This window comes from Mustela nigripes, chromosome 1, assembly GCF_022355385.1.
Source record: "Mustela nigripes isolate SB6536 chromosome 1, MUSNIG.SB6536, whole genome shotgun sequence".
NCBI classification, from domain to species: Eukaryota; Metazoa; Chordata; class Mammalia; order Carnivora; family Mustelidae; genus Mustela; species Mustela nigripes.
In genome coordinates this window covers 51553999-51572124 of record NC_081557.1, presented here as the reverse complement: position 1 = coordinate 51572124, position 18126 = coordinate 51553999, and the positions used below count along the sequence as shown (strand labels likewise).

The 18126-nt window shown below is 38.4% G+C and overlaps 1 protein-coding gene across 5 annotated transcripts in view; it reads right to left on the bottom strand.

The window, feature by feature from the left end:
* Window positions 1-18126, bottom strand: part of UVRAG (UV radiation resistance associated) — a 301403-nt gene that overhangs the window by 19734 nt on the left and 263543 nt on the right. For all 5 annotated transcript variants that reach the window (XM_059411138.1, XM_059411155.1, XM_059411145.1 and 2 more), the window contains one exon: window positions 5280-5371. In XM_059411138.1, coding sequence (XP_059267121.1) covers window positions 5280-5371 — 92 coding nt within the window. The remainder of the gene's footprint in view (window positions 1-5279; window positions 5372-18126) is intronic.

The window sequence follows — 18126 nt, the reverse complement described above, 5'->3', positions numbered from 1 at the left end:
TGGAAGCATTTCTTTGTAAGCATTTTGGGTAAACTGTCAGCTCAGGAGAAAGGGATCGGATCTCTAAAAGTTTCAGTCATTTATTTCAACTTTGTTTTTTTAAGTATTTAGATTTTTCTAATTTTTTATTTGAAGTCATATATTCTTTTTCTTGAAAAGCAGTCCCAAATTGTATAAGCTCGAAGGACCACAAAACCCAGATTCTCTTGCTTCCTAATGTGAATGCATAGGCTAGCCAAGGTGGTCTGTCCTTTGCCAATAAAGCTACTGGGCCTTTTCTACAACTGCTCCCTCCATATGAGGGGACAGGTGATGATGGTGGTGGGAGAGAAGGAAGGGGAAGAGCACATCCTAGACTCCTAGACAGAGGAGCAGTGAGTCAGGAGAGAACTTGTTCCCCGTAACTAAAAGGAGGCCAGGACAGCGACCACCCCTGAGAGGACAGGAGAAGGCAGGGGCAGGCAGACCATGCCAAAGAGTGTGAATTTCATTCTGGCCACTGAAACCAGGGAGTGATTAAGATATAGTTAAAATTTTAAAGACCCCTCTGGCTACTGTGGGGAATGAACATGGGGTGGGGGGTGTTGGCAAGAGTGAAATTAGGAGACAAACCAGACTAGTGCCATCTGGGGCAAGAGAAGGTGATGCCCTGGACTGGAGCAGTCACGGCAGACATGGGCGGCAGTGGCTGGATTTGATACACAGACTATGCAGACTGGATACGGTGGGAGAGGAGAAGAGAAGGGAATCAGGGATCATGCCCCAGTGTGAGCATTTGCTGACAGGAAGAAGACAGTTTCAGATATGTCCAGGCTGAGGGGCCTGTGATACTCCATGGGAAAGCATCAAGCAGATCTCTGACTAGGCAGAGCTGGCAAGAGAGATCTATGCTGAAAGTATAACTATGGGGGTCATCAGCACAGAAATGGTTTTCAAAGCTGAGGGAATGGATGAGATCACATGAGAAGGGAGTAGAGAGAGAAAAAGAGAGGAGGACCTAAGATGGGGCCATGGAGAATTCCATATTTAATGATGGAAGTACAGGAGGAGGAACACCAAAAACAGAGAAGAACTATAGAAGGGAGGAAAACCAGCGGAGGCTGGTGTTAAGGAAGACAAGAGAGGAGATGCTTCGATGAAGGCCAAATGCCAGATGTGGAACAGAGTAGGATAAGGACAGAAAAGTGACATTTAGGTTGGCATCCACTTAGATAAAAGGAATTTCAGTCTACTGACAGAACTGGAAATCATACTGAAGTAGTTAATGAGGAACTGGGAAAACAGAACATAAATAGACCTTTAGTAATTAAATCAGTAGTTAAAAGGCTGTACTTCTTCTCTCAACAAATAAAAAAACACTAGGTTTTTGCTAAGTTCTATCAGATCTTCACAACAGTAGATAATTTTTATCTTACACAAACTATAAACTGTTCCAGAGAATACAAAAGAAAGGAAAGATCTCCATTTATCTTTTAAGGCTTTTAAAACCTTGTTACCAAAACCAGACAAAGATTATTAGATGAGAAAGAAAAATTCAAGACTAGCCTCATCTCAGTTCACAGAGGTAGATACTCTAAAAATTAGCAAACTGAATCTAATAACATAGGAAAAAATCATTACATATCATGACCAAGTAGAGTATATCCCAGGAGGCAAAAATGATTTAACATTAGAAAATGTATTAATACTTATTAACATATTAATATAGTAAAGGAGAACAAATACAGTGCTATCTCAATAGACTCAGAATATGCATCTGATAAAATTCAAAATACACACACTCAGTGTATGTGTACACACACACACACACACACACAGGAATATTATTCAGCCTTAAAAAAGAATAAAAGCTTGCTGTTTGCAATGATGTGGATAGAGCGTAAAATGCTAAGTGAAATAAGTCAGTTAGAGAAAGGCAAATAAATATTGTATGATCTCACTCACATGTGGAATTTAAGAAACAAAACAAATGAAGAAAGGGGAAAAAAAGAGAGTTAGACTGAGAAACACCTTTAACTCTAAAGAACAAACAGATGGTTACCAGAGGGGAGGTAGGTGGGAAGATGGGTGGAAGAGCTGATGGGAATTAAGAGTACGTTTATCCTGACAAGCACTGAGGAATGTAAAGAACTGCTGAATCACTATACTGCAGACCCAAAACTAATGCAACATTGTATGTTAACTATAATGGAATTAAAATTAAAAACTTAATTTTAAAAAATGGAAAAAACCCCAAATACACACATTCATGATTTAAAAAAACAACACCTAGTGAGCTAGGAATAGAGAGAAATTTCCTTTTGCTAATCAAGGATATCTATCCAAACCCACAATAAATATAGTATTTATGTGAAAAGTTAGAAGCAATCTCTCTCTTTTTTTTAAAGGATTATTTATTTATTAGAGCAAGAGAGAGCAGCGGGGAGAGGGAGAAGCAGGCTCCCCACTGAGCAGAGGCAGACGCATTCTCTTTAAAGTCAGGAGTAAGACAAAGCTATTCACTATTGCTGCTCCTCTTTAATAATAAAATATAATAAGAAAAAGAATAAAAGTAAAAACAGAAAGGAAGAAACAATGCCATCATTCACTGAAATAGTATGATTGTATATACAGAAAAATCTAAGAGAATCTAAGACAAACTACTGTAATTAATGTTAGCAAGGTTACTAAATATATTCAAAATACAAAAGTCAGTGGTACTCCTGTATACTAACCACAAAAAAGTTGGATGTTATTAATAAAAAATTTCATAATAACCACCAAAATGGCAAGCTACCTGGGACTAATAAAATATGTGTAAGATCTTTATGAAGAAAATCTTAAAACTTCATTGAGGTACGTTTAAAAAACAGAAAGAAAATATATAAAGAGATACAGGAGACCCCTGGGTGGCTCAGTCAGTTAAGCATCTGCCTTCGGCTCAGGTCACAATCCCAGGGTCCTGGGATCGAGCCCCACATCAGGCTCCCTGCTCATCGGGGAGTCCATTCATCCCTCTGCCTCTGCCCCTCCCTGGCTCACTCTCTCTTTCTGCATTCAAATAAATAAATAAATAAAATCTTTGAGGAAAAGATATCAAGTTCATAGTAAGGAAGACCTTTATTATAAAACTGTCAAATCATACAAATATAATTCATAAGTCAAGGAAAATCAAAAGAGTTTCGAAGAACCATAGGTAGGAGGAGCCTCACTCTATTAGACATCAAGAAAATCGGGCATATTTTCCTTTTCTTGCTATGAAGGAACATGATTTAGGAGTAGCACTCCTGGCTTCTCTCCATCCTCTCACTCTCTCTGTGAGGACAAGGGCCTTTTCTGATGGATGAATTTAGAGTGAAAAATAAAACCTGGGTATTCTTCTACACCTGCTCTCCATGGTGTAGTCAAGGGCCTGCCTCTGTGGAAAAAGCCGGGGATTCTCTAGTTCACAATGCAACTGTGAAGGGAAGTTTTATTTTGAGTGACATTTCTGCAAGTCCTTTTTATTACAGATCTTAAGCCACATTTTCCAAGAGTCTTCATCAGTAGTGAAACTGACATCGTGACTTCTATTAGTCTGTCTCTTGTATCTCCTCTCTCAAATGGTCCCAAATTTAGGGGGAAAGTATACTATTTATTGGGTACCCTCAACTCTCAACATGACTTATAGAAATTACATCTTATAATAGTGTAAAAATGTGGTATTAGCCCATAGATAGACAAATAAAACAAAGGAGCAGAACTGCGAGCCTGGGAACAGACTCACATATATAAGTAAACTTGGTACATGAAAGAGATGACATTACCAAATAGTGGACAAAAGATAGAGTCTTCAACAAATAATACTGGGACAATTTGCTGTCTGGACTGAGCAAGGTTCATTTAGTGATTCATCAGGTGGTATTATGGGTGGCCTCTTTAAAAAATAATTTTAGGTTATTTATCATTTGCATTATTGTAGCCTTTCATTAATTATATATCTTATTTCCAACTAGATCACAACCCCTTGAGGGTAGGGATAGAATCTTACATTTCCCGTTAACCCTCCAGAGTGCCTCTCACTGAGCTTTACACAGAGACAGCACTAAGTAAATGTCTGCTGGTTCATTATTATTTTACATTAAAACACAATTCATATCCCTCATGCCTCAGGGCATACAGGTCCACATCAGTATTAGGTATTTCTAATTATTTTGATATTCTGAGTAGTAGGATTCTTTAAACAATTGTGCATTGACTTAACAGGAGTCCTATCTAAAATCATACAACCAGAATACGCATTTTGAGGTTCAAAGAGGACAAAAATAAAAAATGTCAAAATAAAGGTCAAAGATGTCACTTTCTCATTATTCTCAAGGCCCATCCTTATGGCACAGAAGAAAATGAAACCAATCTTGTACCTTCCTCCCCACAAGTAATTTTTCTGTCTAACCTCTTATTTATTCTCACCACAAACCGGTGAGATGAGCAGGGCAGGGATTACCGATGAGGAAATTAAGTTTCTAAGAAGTTATACTTTAGGTTCACCCAGTAGGTTAGAGAAAGATGGCAGACGAGGAGCCAGTGTTCTTTAGAAGAAAATACGCTGTTCCCAGCTGTCTAGCTCTTGAGGCCTGATTTCCATTTACGTGATTGTCAGTTACTGCCCATCGCCCAAAAATTCAAACTTCGAGAATTACTCAATGGCTAGTACACACAGCTTTCCACTTATTTAAGTCAGATGAACCAATCTCACGTTTTTGCAATAGACTTTTTCTTGCTCCTTCTCTTCTTCAAAGAGCCCGTCTATCTTGACAAAGCATTTGCAAGCAGCAATTTGCCCTCATGGTACAAGAGGCACTGACATCAAATATAAGACACATTCTAGCATGTGTCTCCTGGTCTCAGACTAGGTCCTGCCAAGCTGACTCTATTCACTGTCTGCTTTTTTCCCTTAACTCTCACAGCCACTGATCACGCTGTTATTTCTGTAATTATGTCCTTCACCTGTTCTTTGAGGAAGTCCTAGTGGCCCCACATCTCCCTTTTGTGAATCACACTCAAGGATTCCGCACCCAGCTGACCTCCCAGTGTTCAAACAATATCCCTCGAGCCCACTCTCCTCCTGAGGATGCTTCACCCTGCTTAGCAAGACTGGGGGTTAGACCCACACATGAAAATGGCTGCCTTTCCTTTTCTTCAGGCATCTTAATAAAGAAGGAAACACAGAAGGCAGGTGAGGAGCAATGGGAAACCAGGAAAGTTTCTCAGGATTATTATCCGCATTCCAGTTTCTGGGTGTCAGAGATAAAGGTACTCACCACCTGACCATTAGTCCATGTTCCATGAAGTTTTTCAGGTTAGGGAGGGTTTGCCTCAAGTCTGGAGTCCCTAGTCCATGTTGATATCTTAGCTGCAAAGATGGAAAAATAGAATTAAAAGAAACTCTGCCAGATACGAGGCAATGTTTCCCAAACACGATCCATTCACTACATTTTTTTTTCTTCTTTCGGACTCTAAAAGAGGAAAGGTAAATATATGACCCCAACATCACTGACCACACTTTTGGGATGGTATTTAAAGGGAGTCTCTTGGGGCGCTTGATCGCCCAGTCAGTTAAGTGTGTGCCTTTGGCTCAGGTCATGATCTCACGGTCCTGAGCTCCCTGTTCAGTAAGGAGTCTGCTTCTTCTCTCCCCACCCTTGCACCCATGCCAGCTCGTGTATGTGCTCCCTCTCAAATAAATAAACAAATAAATAAATAAAATTAAGGTAGCCTTTTCACCTCCTGCTCCCTTGCTTCCTAAAGCTGGAGAAGACAAAGAATGCCAACCTATGGAGTCAGCATATTTCAAAGAGCCCCGTAGCGTTGGCTAACATCAGTTCCAGGGACATACGCTGTAAAACCAGTATTTTATTTTATTTTTTTAAAAATATTTTATTTATTTGGGAGAGAGAGAGACAGAGAGAGTGAGAGAGAGCATGAGCAGGGAGAAGAGGGAGAAGCAGGCTCCCCACTGTGCAGGGAGCCCAATGTAGGGCTCGATCCCAGGACCCTGGGATCATGACCTGATACGAAGGCAGATGCTTAACGACTGAGCCACTCAGGCACCCTTCAGTATTTTGTTTTCGATACCGGACAGCTGGCATTACATACTCTGGGCACATTCAGCCCATCTTTCACTGACTCTTTCCTTTTGTGTAACAACCAAGGTTAAGGGTCATGCTGTGTTCATCTCTAATCCCCAACAGTGTCTGCCAGTGCCAGCACTCAGTTAATGCTTGCTAAACAAATAAATAGCAAGCCACTTTTGAGGACAATGTGCTCTGTTTTTCTCTTGGATTCCTAACTTTCCCTTTTGTCCAGAACTAGTACACAGAGCTATAGAGCTGATATGAGAGGCACTATGGCCTATGGATGGATCTGGTCTTAGTCTTACTTATTGCTGCTAGAGCTGATTTTCCAACCCTAGGTCCTTCTGCGTACCTAGGTAACTTGCTAAATGGTTTTCATGGTCTGTTCCTTGTCTCTGAACACCATTTGCTTCCTTAACTGCTCGTGACGGAGATCAGAGGCGAATTTATGTGCATATTCATACCCATGCTCTCTCTCCCTCACACACACATCAAATACACAGTTAAGGTACAGTAGAAATGTATTTTTCAAATTACATATATGAAAAAAGTACTCTGTAAACTGTGTACTGGTGTGTAAACATAAAGGATAATCACTTGTGAAGTCTTACTTTTCCAGCACCTAAATTTAAAAGTGACAAAATCAGGGGTGCCTGGGTGGCTCAGTGGGTTAAAGCCTCTGCCTTCAGCTCAGGTCATGATCCTAGGGTTCTGGGATGGAGCCCCACATCGGGCCCTCTGCTCAGCAGGGAGCCTGCTTCCTCCTCTCTCTCTGCCTGCCTCTCTGCCTACTTGTGGTCTCTGTCTGTCAAATAAATAAATAAATAAATAAATAAAATCTTTAAAAAATAAAATTTTAAAAAAAAGTGACAAAATCAAACTTCTAAATATTTTCTCCTCTTAAAAAATAAAACCAGTATGAACAAAAAAAATAGTTCTCTTTTGTTTGTATCTAGTACTGAACAGATTTTTTTTTTTTAAGTGTGAGTGACACTTAGCAGAGAAGAGTTTAGTTTACTCTTACTACCCTGAACTTTTAAAGGAAAACCCCCCACACCTAATCAGATCTCTTGAATGGTCTGAATACACACATAAAGTAAGGAAAAAGGAAACACAGAATATTAAAGGTAAAAAGGCATTTTGAATATAATTTAAGCTAATCCTTTCCTTTTGTAGGTGGGGAAACTGAAGCCCAGAAAGGGGAAATAAATTCTCCAGGGCCACGTGTTTCAATAACAAAGATATTATTAGCTACAGCCTCATTCTTACAACCTTGCTATTCCACCATCTACCCCAAAGTCTGAGAGGAAAATTGGTTGAAGTGCTTGAGAAGACAAAGGGAAAATATCCTTTTCCTTTTCCAAAGCTAGCTTGCTGACCTAAATCACCTCCCGAGATTTGCTGACCTTGAATTATAAGATCTACCCTATATTAAATGACATCATTTCTTAAATTAATATAAAAGCATTTTTCCATACATTGATAAAAGTAAAATGGCTGATATCCCAATGTGACATTCCTGAATTCATTGTTTCAATAAAAAAGTGAAATTGTTTACACATGGCATGGAAATTTCACCTGTGATTCATACTGAAAAATATTAAATATTAAAAAAAAACCCTAACTCATACTGAAATAACACAAAGCTCTGTGTGCCTGAGCCAGTACATAGTCAACTCCCGCCCCAGGTTCCACAGTGGAAGGTTGGTGTTGCATTCTTCGCAGAGACCAGAATGAAAATTTTTCTTCAAGACTGATTTCAATCAAAAAAGGAAAATATGGGAAATTCGAGCCTCTACCTCTATATTTGCTATATTGCATTATCATTTTTATCATAGAATCATAGGAATAGGATATTATAGCTTAAAGAGATCCTGGAGATCATTTTTCCAACCTCCTTCCTTTTATATATGAAGAAATGAAGGCTCAGTAAGGCAAGTGTCCTGCCCAATGTCACAGAGCTGACAAAGGACAAAGCCAAGGCTGGAATTTTTAAAAATTTTTATTTATTTTTAAAATCCAAGTATAGTTAATACACATCAGCTGTATGATGAATGTTGAATCAATATAATCAATCCTGATGCAATATTCATCATGTAATGATTCAATAATTCTGTACATTACTCAGTGCTTATCACAGTAATTGTACTCTTAGTCCCCATTACCTATTTTACCCATCCCCCCTTCCCCTCCCCTCTTGAAAACATCAGTTTGTTTTCTGTATCTCAGAGGCTGTTTTTGGCCTCTTTTTTTCCCCTTACTTGTTTTGTTTCTTAAATTCCACATTTGAGTGAAATCACATTGTCTGACTGACTTATTTCACTTAGCATTATATCCTCTAGGTCTATGCATGTTGTTGCAAATGGCAAGATTTAATTCCTTTTTATGGCTGAGTAATATTCCAGAGTAATATTTTGTGTGTGTGTGTGTGTGTGTGACATCTTCGTACATTCCACTGAATGTATATATACATGTGATATTTATATATATCACATCTTCTTTAACCCTTTCATCTATGGACGGACCCTTGAGCTGCTTTCGGATCTTGGCTATTATAAATAATGCTTCAATAAACAAATAAACATAGGGGTGCATATATCCTTTCAAGTTACTATTTTTGTTTTCTTTGGATAAATATCCAGTAGTAGAATTTCTGGATCATAGGGTAGTTCTATTTTTAACTTTTTGAGGAGCTTCACACTGTTTTCCACAGTGGTTGCACCAGTTTGCATTCCCACCAACAGTGCATGAGGGTTCTTTTTCTCCACATCCTCACCAATACCTGTTGTTCATGGTGTTTTTGATTTTATAAGGCTATAATTTCTTTTCATTCTTTTTTTTTGTATATTTGAATTATCTTGAATTTTTAAGAATTTCTTAAATTTTAATTTTCAACATATAAAACAAATTCATAATACACATATATTACATTTTAAAAATAAAGTACACATACTATTTAATAAGCCTAAATTACTCCAAGGCTTATAATGAAAAAGCAAATTCTTTGCTCTTCAGTAGCAACTACTTTTAGCTGTTTCTTCTTTATCTTCATATTTCTAAGTAGTATGATTATATTAATTTTCCTGGTCTTTCCTATTCTTCCCAGTTTTAGACACCATCTACTGTGTTCCTATTACGAAAAATAAAAATTCAGCTTTTATATTACTCTTCTCTTACACAAACATTTTATCCCCTTACCCCTCCATCATCTATTGATTTTTTTGTTAAAGAATATGAGGATAAACTCCCAGATAAACTTCTTTTTATCCTCAAGATATTCAATACCACATTTTTGTTAGATCAGTATTTCACGTGTCTCTTACTATACCTGCAGAGATACTGTGTACCGCCAACCCTGCCTTTTTACTTATTCCTTACTCTATGCTCTATGAGGTACCTGATACCTCCTAAGTCCTTCTGGAGTCCTGTGGTTTGAATTGCAGTGCTGCTTGAAGTCTTTAGGTTTTGGTTTTCTCCATTCTGTCAACTCAGTTTAACACTCATTTATTTGTTTGCATTCTTCTAAAATTTTGTTGACTATCACTTACTCTTGTCTCTTCTGTTCTTTTAATCCTCATGAGTTTGCAAATTTAAACTGTTTTATCTTTATTAGTAGTATTTCATTAGGGAGCAGACATAAAGGGGGATATTTAATTTGTTTATCATGCAGCATTTCAATAGTGGCTAACAAACTTCCTTATACCTTTTACAGAGTACTCACTGGAGGTCTATTTTCTGTCTTTAAGTCTCTCTCTAGGCATCATCCATCTGGCCATATTCTATCCATTCTCAAAGAGCCAACACAAGTTCCATTTCCTGTAGGTGGTTCTCTCTGATTACTCCAGGACAAGGAAGCATTTTACATCTCTTCTCAAATCTCTTCCTACACCATGTTTGCACGTACTGTCTTTGGAAAGCCCTAACTAATTCAGTAGGCACTTGACAAATATTTGTTAATAAGTTAAATCAATGGAATATGAGAGATAATGAAAGGCATCACGACAGCAATGAGCTTCAATGGAGATCTGTAAGTGACAGTGCGTCACTTCCTAGTTGTCTGACTTTGAATGTCATTTTGCTTCTCTGAGGAGTTTTAGTTTCCTTACTTGTAAAATGGTGAACGTTATCTGCCTTGCAGAGCTGTTGTAACGTTTAAATAAGACAAAATATCTGGAGTATTCCAAACAATATCTGGTAAATAGTAAGTGCTCAATAAACTATACTTATTGACATTTTAATACATATATGCTCTATACGTTTTCATTATCATAGCATCTACCACTAGGCTGGGCATAAAACTGGTATTCAATGATGGCTTATCACTTAACCAATTAGAATGAGAAATCAGAAAAGGGAAAAAAGAGACTTCCAGTCAAGGGGAAAAAAATCTTAACTATACTGTTTACTTTTTAAAAATGCTAATTTTTACTCACTTACTAAGCTTCTGACTATAAGCACTCCAAAGAGGCAGCAATGAACATAATACATGTCAATATCTTTAAAACAACTGCACAGAGAAATGGAAAGACTGGGTATGAGACATGGATGTTCAGAAGATTTGGGGGACAGAGCTCTGCTGAATGATCATGAGTGAGGGCTAGCCAAAGAATTTTCAAACCTCTTTTTATAGCCCGGGAATCCTTTGTTCAAATGAAATATTATTTATAGCCCAAAGTGTAAAACAAACAGGGAACCGCTCTAACTGTAGGGAAGTGGTGGAGCAGAGTCAGAGAACAGGCAGGCATCCTGTCTTGCAGGTTAAACACTCCTAAACTACAACATCTTTAGGAGCCTTTCAAAGTTCTGTGAGTCTTCTTTTAAGTGCTCTAAAATTATAGGCTGGAACCATGCATCTAAGGATTTTAATATAAAAATATGGTTTGCGTGATGCGTGTTCACAATGTGAGCAAGGAAAGCACATTAGCCCAGTCAGTGCCATTTTTGATGGTGTCAGAAATCAAACGTGGCTAAGAGGGTGTCTGGTCTTTATGTAGTCCCTTGAGGGGTGGGTGTGACGGAAGAGTCTACGGCAGGTACTTTTCTGGACACCTCCAGGGAAGTGTATAAAAATGAAAGGGGTAGGGTGGGGTTCGATCTTTTTTTATTTTACAACTTTTATTTATTTATTTGAGAGAGAGAGAGAGAAAAGGGAGAGGGAGAGGGACAAGCAGGCTCTGTGCTGAACACAGAGCCCAACATGGGGCTTGATCCCATGTCCCTAAGATCATGACTTGAGCTGAAATCAAGAGTCAGGTGCTTAACCCACTGAGCCACCCAGGTGCCCCAGGGTTCAGTCTTACATGCTATACTATGTCAGGTAGAGCTGAGCCACTATTAAAATGTAAATACTTCAGGAAAGAAACAAATCTGAATTTTTATTAAATAATTCTTGAATTATTTAGGGGATGTATTAGTAGAAACAGGAAGAAACAGGAGTTAGGCTGAGGAAGAAAAGACAAGGACAGGACAAGGGGAGGAAGAAGTACCTTTACTAAGTTCCTACACATTCTATTCTTTCATCCAACAAGTATTTATTTTGTGTCCATCAGGGTAGGCAGTGTGAATCAGCTCTGTCTCTGGAATGACAGGTCTGGACTCACAGTCTGCTCTCACCATGGAATGTATGTTAATCTTAAACAAGTCACATAACCAATCTATGCCTTGTCTATAGAACATGACCAGCACTGTTTGTCTCATCATATTGTTGTAAGAGTTCAGTTGGGATACTGACAGAGGATGGAAACTCCTGAGGCCTGATGTTTAGAGGGCAGTCATCAAAGCTGCTAAAGACCTGGAGCGCTAAGCTCAGGAGTTCAGCTTTTATCTTGTCAGCAGGGAAAATCTAGGACAGGGTTTTAAGCAGGAGACTGAACGAGGAAACAACTCCAAAAGCAGCTCTGAAGGACAGGTGAAAAGACTGAAGTACTCTTTCCTCCGATAAAATCTTACTTCACGTTCCATCCAAACCTGCCCTCACCAGCTACTATCAATACCACATTTCCCTAAAAAGCTTGTCTGCTCTCACTTCTGATTAGAGAAGGCAGATGCCAAGAAACCCAGGCAAATAAAATACTACTTTGGGTCTAACTGCCTCAAATTAGTCTCTGAAATAAACACCTTTTGTAACAACTTCCTACTGCACCACCACCCAAAGAGTCTAAGCAGTTTTTAAGTGGAATTTTGGTTTCAATTAGCTTGAATTTCAGCCTTACTTTGATTGGTTTAGAACTCCACGGGAGCAATTAAGCTTTTGTGCAACTGTAGAGTAAGCTAGTAGGTGAAAACTATACATACATGATAAATTAGATGGGGAAGTGGGAAGAAGCAATGTTTAGTGGTTTCCCTGGAAAAATGAACAAATGCTATTGTCTATTAGCAAAAGAAAATCCCTATACTAAAATAACCAGGAAGATGTGGCTTTATAGTTATTATAACAAGCACAAGGAAAGAAAACTAGGGCAAAGAATACATTTAGACCTCAGCAGATAATCATAACCATGTCAATTCCATTAAATATCTTTCTCTATTTTCCTCTCCCACACCATCTCCTTGTATAAAAATACACTATTTCTCCAAAGCCACATCTTGGTTTCATCTCAAATCACTATATATTCACTGTGTGTTTCACCAAATTAAGACTGATTAACTATGACTTTAGAGCCTTTGTAGCTGAAATTAACTAGTTGCTACAGTTGGTAAATGGTGCTCCACTGACTAGGTAAGACCATTTGCAGCTCTGTAGACCATATTTTAAAATAAAGTGTCTTGAACTTCTAAGGAATAAATGCTGAGTTCTTGTACTCAGTGAGCATCTGCTTATTGAGCTAAGAGACCTAATTTAATATCAAAGTGCTCAATTTTATTTTTATTTTTTAAACACACAATTTTTCCAGGCCAGGAAGGACTCTAGGGGTTCAGGAATCATTTTGTCATTTAGGTTTTGGCAGGAGAAATTCAGTTTAGACAACGGACACAGGCACGCACATGCGCACGCGCGCGCACACGCCCATACCCTTCCAAACTATATTCATCTACACAAGGCCACTTACTGCGTGGCTTATTAGTTCCATATGGGACTTGAGCTAAGCTGCATGATATGTTTGATACAAACCGTCTGTTACCGTGAGGGAATGTGGATTAATACAATGCTTCAATAAAGGTTACTAAAAGATCAACACTTTCGTGATGGGATTACAATGAATTTGACTACAAAGAGAACTGGTCTATAGGAACTGAAAAAATAAGAAATTAAAAATGTACATATGCATCAAAGACTTAATCTTAACTCTGGAGTTCTGGCTTATGTAGTCAAAATCTCTATTGGACTAGTTACCAATATTTCAATTCATTTTTAAATCCTAAGGTTTCACTGACATGAAACGAACTACATGAGGAGCTTAAAAAAAAGGGTACCACCATGTCAAAAATAAAACCTGCTTTCATAGAAGAAACTACAACTCTTTCAAAGATATGGAAAAGCTACTTAAAGAATATTTAATATGAGTAATAATATTGTTTCTTACAGTGAGTCATTGCAATATATACCTCTAAGGAAAAGTATAAAAACCTGATTATGGGCCTCTGGTTGCGAGTACAACCTAAGTGCTTTTCCATCCCCATCTACAAACCATGCCAGTTCTTTTCCAAAATAGGTATGTTTTAATACAAACACTGGACACAACTGACCTCAGGCTTCAGAAAAGCCCAAAAGTCAAGTCTAAGAAATGGAAACCTTCTTCTATTCCTCCTCCCAATTATACTATCAACTACTGTTAGAGTCAAGGGATTCATATTATAGCTGAATGGCATCTTTGATAGCATCAGCCCACCTGCTTTAGTGACACTGTATGGGAAGTACAAGGTTATGCCACCTTTCTAAGGTTGAATGGGTTGAGTCTAAGGAGCAGAATGTAGGTGTGCTGAGTTCTAACAGGTTCTTTTCTTTATATCACATGTTGTATTTATGAAGCACTTATCACTGTAAAATCTGTCATATTAAAAGTGCTTCAATTAAGATAGTCTTTTGCTTCAGAAAGTTATGTTTGCCAGAAAAGAGCTAGAAGCACTACCACACTGATAAAACTCTGGGGTCAACCTCATCTGTAAGTGTGGTCTCGGTAGTTGCTAAAGAGGGTCAGCAAAACACACACTGCAGATGGCCAGGCGAGGCAGAGTGGGTCATCTGTCAAAGGCAGGCAGATCATACCCTTGACAGCAACTGCAATCAGCTTTAATTAATGATCATCAAAGAAAGGTCATGTTCTCTGGAGGCTAAAGGCTATGTGAGTGGACAAACTTTAGAGGATCCATTGGAGCAGACATTCACACTGTCAGACCGAGCTTCCTGCCCTCAATGTTAACAATCCTGTGCATCCTGATTTACCCCAAACTACCTTGTATTGACCTTTGACCAACCTGGATTCCCGATTCCCTTGGCAGCTATACCTTGTTCCCTAAACAGTTCAAATTCAGCATTTCTGCTTCCAGTTCACTCACTGTGATGCCATGTTGGTGCAAAGAGCTATACTGGACCAAGAAGATCATAGTCTAATCAGGCAGAAACTCTTTTCTAGAATGTCTTATAAATGGAATCACAGAATATGTGGCCTCTTGTGTTTGTCTTCCTTCATTTATATTTTTGAGACTTATCCATGTTGTATGTGGATCCTTTTTACTGTAGTCCCTTGTAGGGACAGGCCACCAATTGTTTATCTGGACACCAGCTAATGGACATTTGGGTTGTTTTGTGTTTGTGCTATTATGAATTAAGGTGCAATAAACACTTGGGCACAGGTTTCTGTTTGGACTTGTAATTTTATTCTACTTGGACCAATACTTAGGAATGTTATTTCTGGACTGAATGGAAGAAATATGCTTAGCTGTATTTTTAAAATGCCAAACTGTTACCTGGAGCAGCTATCCAGTTTGCATTCCCACCAGCCATGTCTGAGTGTTTCAGCCACTCTATGACATCATCAGGACCTGATCCTGGTCTGTCAGTTTTAAACATTTTAGCCATTCTAGTAAGTGGGTAGTAGTATCTCACTATGCATTTAATCTGAATTTCCCAAATCAATAATACAATTGAGCATTTTTTCATATGCTTTTCTTGCCATCTGTGTATCTTCTTCTGGCCCACTTGTAGTTTCTCTAAGCTACTTCTCATGAATACCTAATATATCTGATTAATACCCTCTAATTCATCATAAGGCCTTCTAACCAATCATCTTCTAGTGAATACCATTTCTACTTAATCTAGCTAGAGAAGATTCTGTTTACAACAATGCCACAATCCTATTCGCAGTAAGGAGCCACAAGGAGTTCTTACATGTATAAAAGTAAAAAACGAAAATGCTATTATGAGTGCAGGAATTCTCTCAAAGAAATTTATGTAAATCTAAGCATCAGTTATATGGAACGCAAAATGCCCTTAAATCAACTGGCATAAATCTGATTACATAAGGAATAGAAAAGCCCATTCTGACATCTCCCCAACAATGTACAGTGACCACAAATAACTGACAGGATCACTAGAAGAAGTTACTTAACGCAATTCAGCAAATAATTACTGAACAGTGTGTGTGTACGAAGGGGGCGTGTGTGTGATAATGGCAGAAATGGAGATATATGTACCGCACTGCTTGTAAATGGGGGAAATTTGGAAATTGATTACACTCTAAGCCTTTGGCCAGGTTCCATGGTGGAATAATGACCATGTTACTGATAATGAAAATAATGCTAGAGCTGCTAATGTATTTCCTGAGTGATTCGTTATGTGCTAGGCATTGTGCTAAGCATTTCACACTGCATTATTTCATTCAGTCCTCACTACTACTCTCTTACACCTGAGGATACTAAGGCTTAGGGTTCACACGTGGTAGAGCTTGAGCTGGTACCCTAGCACTCTGAACTCTTAACCACTCAAGAATGATGATGATAACGGTAATCTCAATAGCATCTACTGTTCTCAACCTGCAATCTGTGCCAGGCATGGAACCTGACTGTTTACTTATGTCATTTTGTTTAATCTTCATAATAACCCCATGATATCGGTGCTATAATCCTCACTCTACACATGATAAAGTTTAAAAGGTTAAAGGAGTTGTGTGAAATCTCATAGGTAAGCAAGCTGAGGAGCTGGGATTTGAATTCAATGGATACTTTACACCCCAACACAGTCTAAATACTGCTTACAAGTTGGTTAGAAAAAGTTTTTTTCTCATTCTTCATTTAATTCCAATACTTGGAAAGAGACTCTCAACTCTTTAGAGAAACACATTCCTTCTCTTGATATCATTCATTTGATAATAGCTACATCTCTACTCAGCTGTCGTTCAGCTAGTTATACATGTTTAGTCTTTTTAAATCTTTGCTTGTAAATTAATCTCTACAGGCTCCTCATCATTCTTGATGTCTCTGAACTCCCTCCAGTTTCCTTTAAAGAATCTGGTAACGAGATGCCCTAAATGGAACACAGTTTTCCAGAATTTTCTTTTCTCTCATTAATGATTTTTCCCCTTAAAATATTAATTTTGCTATATTATCTACTTCATGCTTTTCCAGTTTTTTCATGGAATTCTCCTGACCTAACTTGAATTGCACTGGAGTCTAAAGCCCTGTATCCACTATTTTAGTCTCTCTGGCTGATCATAAATAAATGTAGTTTCAAAAAATGCAAAAGGAAAACAAGACAAAAATGGCAATGAACTGTCAAGTGCACAGTGCTCCTTCAACTGGACAGATACTCTTATAGTTTGGTCTGGGATAATTCTATTCACCTTTTTGATCTTACAATTCATTTAATGCGAAACAATTTGTTAGATATGTACTGAATGTCTTCTAGAGGCAAGTATGATGGAGTATCACAGAATGACGCAGCCATGAACGCTGAAGGAGGTTACCTTTAAAAATGAACCGAGAAGGGAAAGTATAACCTTCTATGAGAGTTTGAAGGGTGGGACAGTGGTCAGAATTTTAAGATGGCCCCCTGGCCTTCATGCCCTGGTGTTACTCCCCTGATTATTTTATATTTATGGCAAGGGGAGATTATCTGGATGGACCTCATCTCTTCACAGGAGCCCTTTAAAAGCAGAGAGTTTTCTCTGGCTGGCAACAGAAGAGAAAGTTCAGAAGGATCTGAACTGTGAGAAGGGCTTGATGGGACATTATTGGTCTGAAGACAGAGGGGTCATGTGAGAAAGAATGCAGGAGGCCTCTAGGAGCAAAGGCTGGCCCTTGGCTAAACGCCAGCAAGTAAATGTACACTTCAGACCTACAGCTGCAAGCAACCACATTCTGCCAACAATTTAAATGAGGTTGGAAGTGGATTATTCCCAAGAGCCTCTAGATAAGAGCCCAGCCTGACCAACACCTTGATTTTGGCTTTCTGAGACCTTGAGCAGAGAAACCAGATGAGCCCACCCAGACTTCTGACCTACAGAACTGTGAGATGAAAATGCATGCTGTTTACTAAATTTGTAAATTTGTGGTGATTTGTATGAAGCAACAGAAAACTAGTAACGGTGAAAAAGATTCTTTTTACCTTTTGCCTGAAGATATCTGAAGTGAATTCATGGGGATACTGTAGCCTGAGCAGTGGACCGACAACATTTTTATGTATCTACTATGTGTCAGCACAATGGGGACAGCTCTATACACGAGCACAGAGGTTTTTAGTTAGAAAATAATATTTTGAACATTAAACACATGCTGGAACATACTTCTCTGATGGCTAATTTAAGTGCTCAGGCGAAGGGGTTAGAGACACTGAAGAATCATCTCCAACTTTATCTATTTTGGGGAGTCTGAGGTTTTGTTCTCCAGAGATATGGATTCTCTAAAATATTCTCTGCAAGATCCTGTCAGGCTAAGAGCCAAGTGTGGATGTTCAAGTTTATAGAAGACAGACTGAATAACTAAAAACACACGAATGACTGTTCAGCACAGGACAAAATCTTTGGTTGTTTAAAGCAAAGCACAGCAGTTAGTGACTTTGTTTATCAAGCTGGGAAAACAAAACACATTGTATATAAGA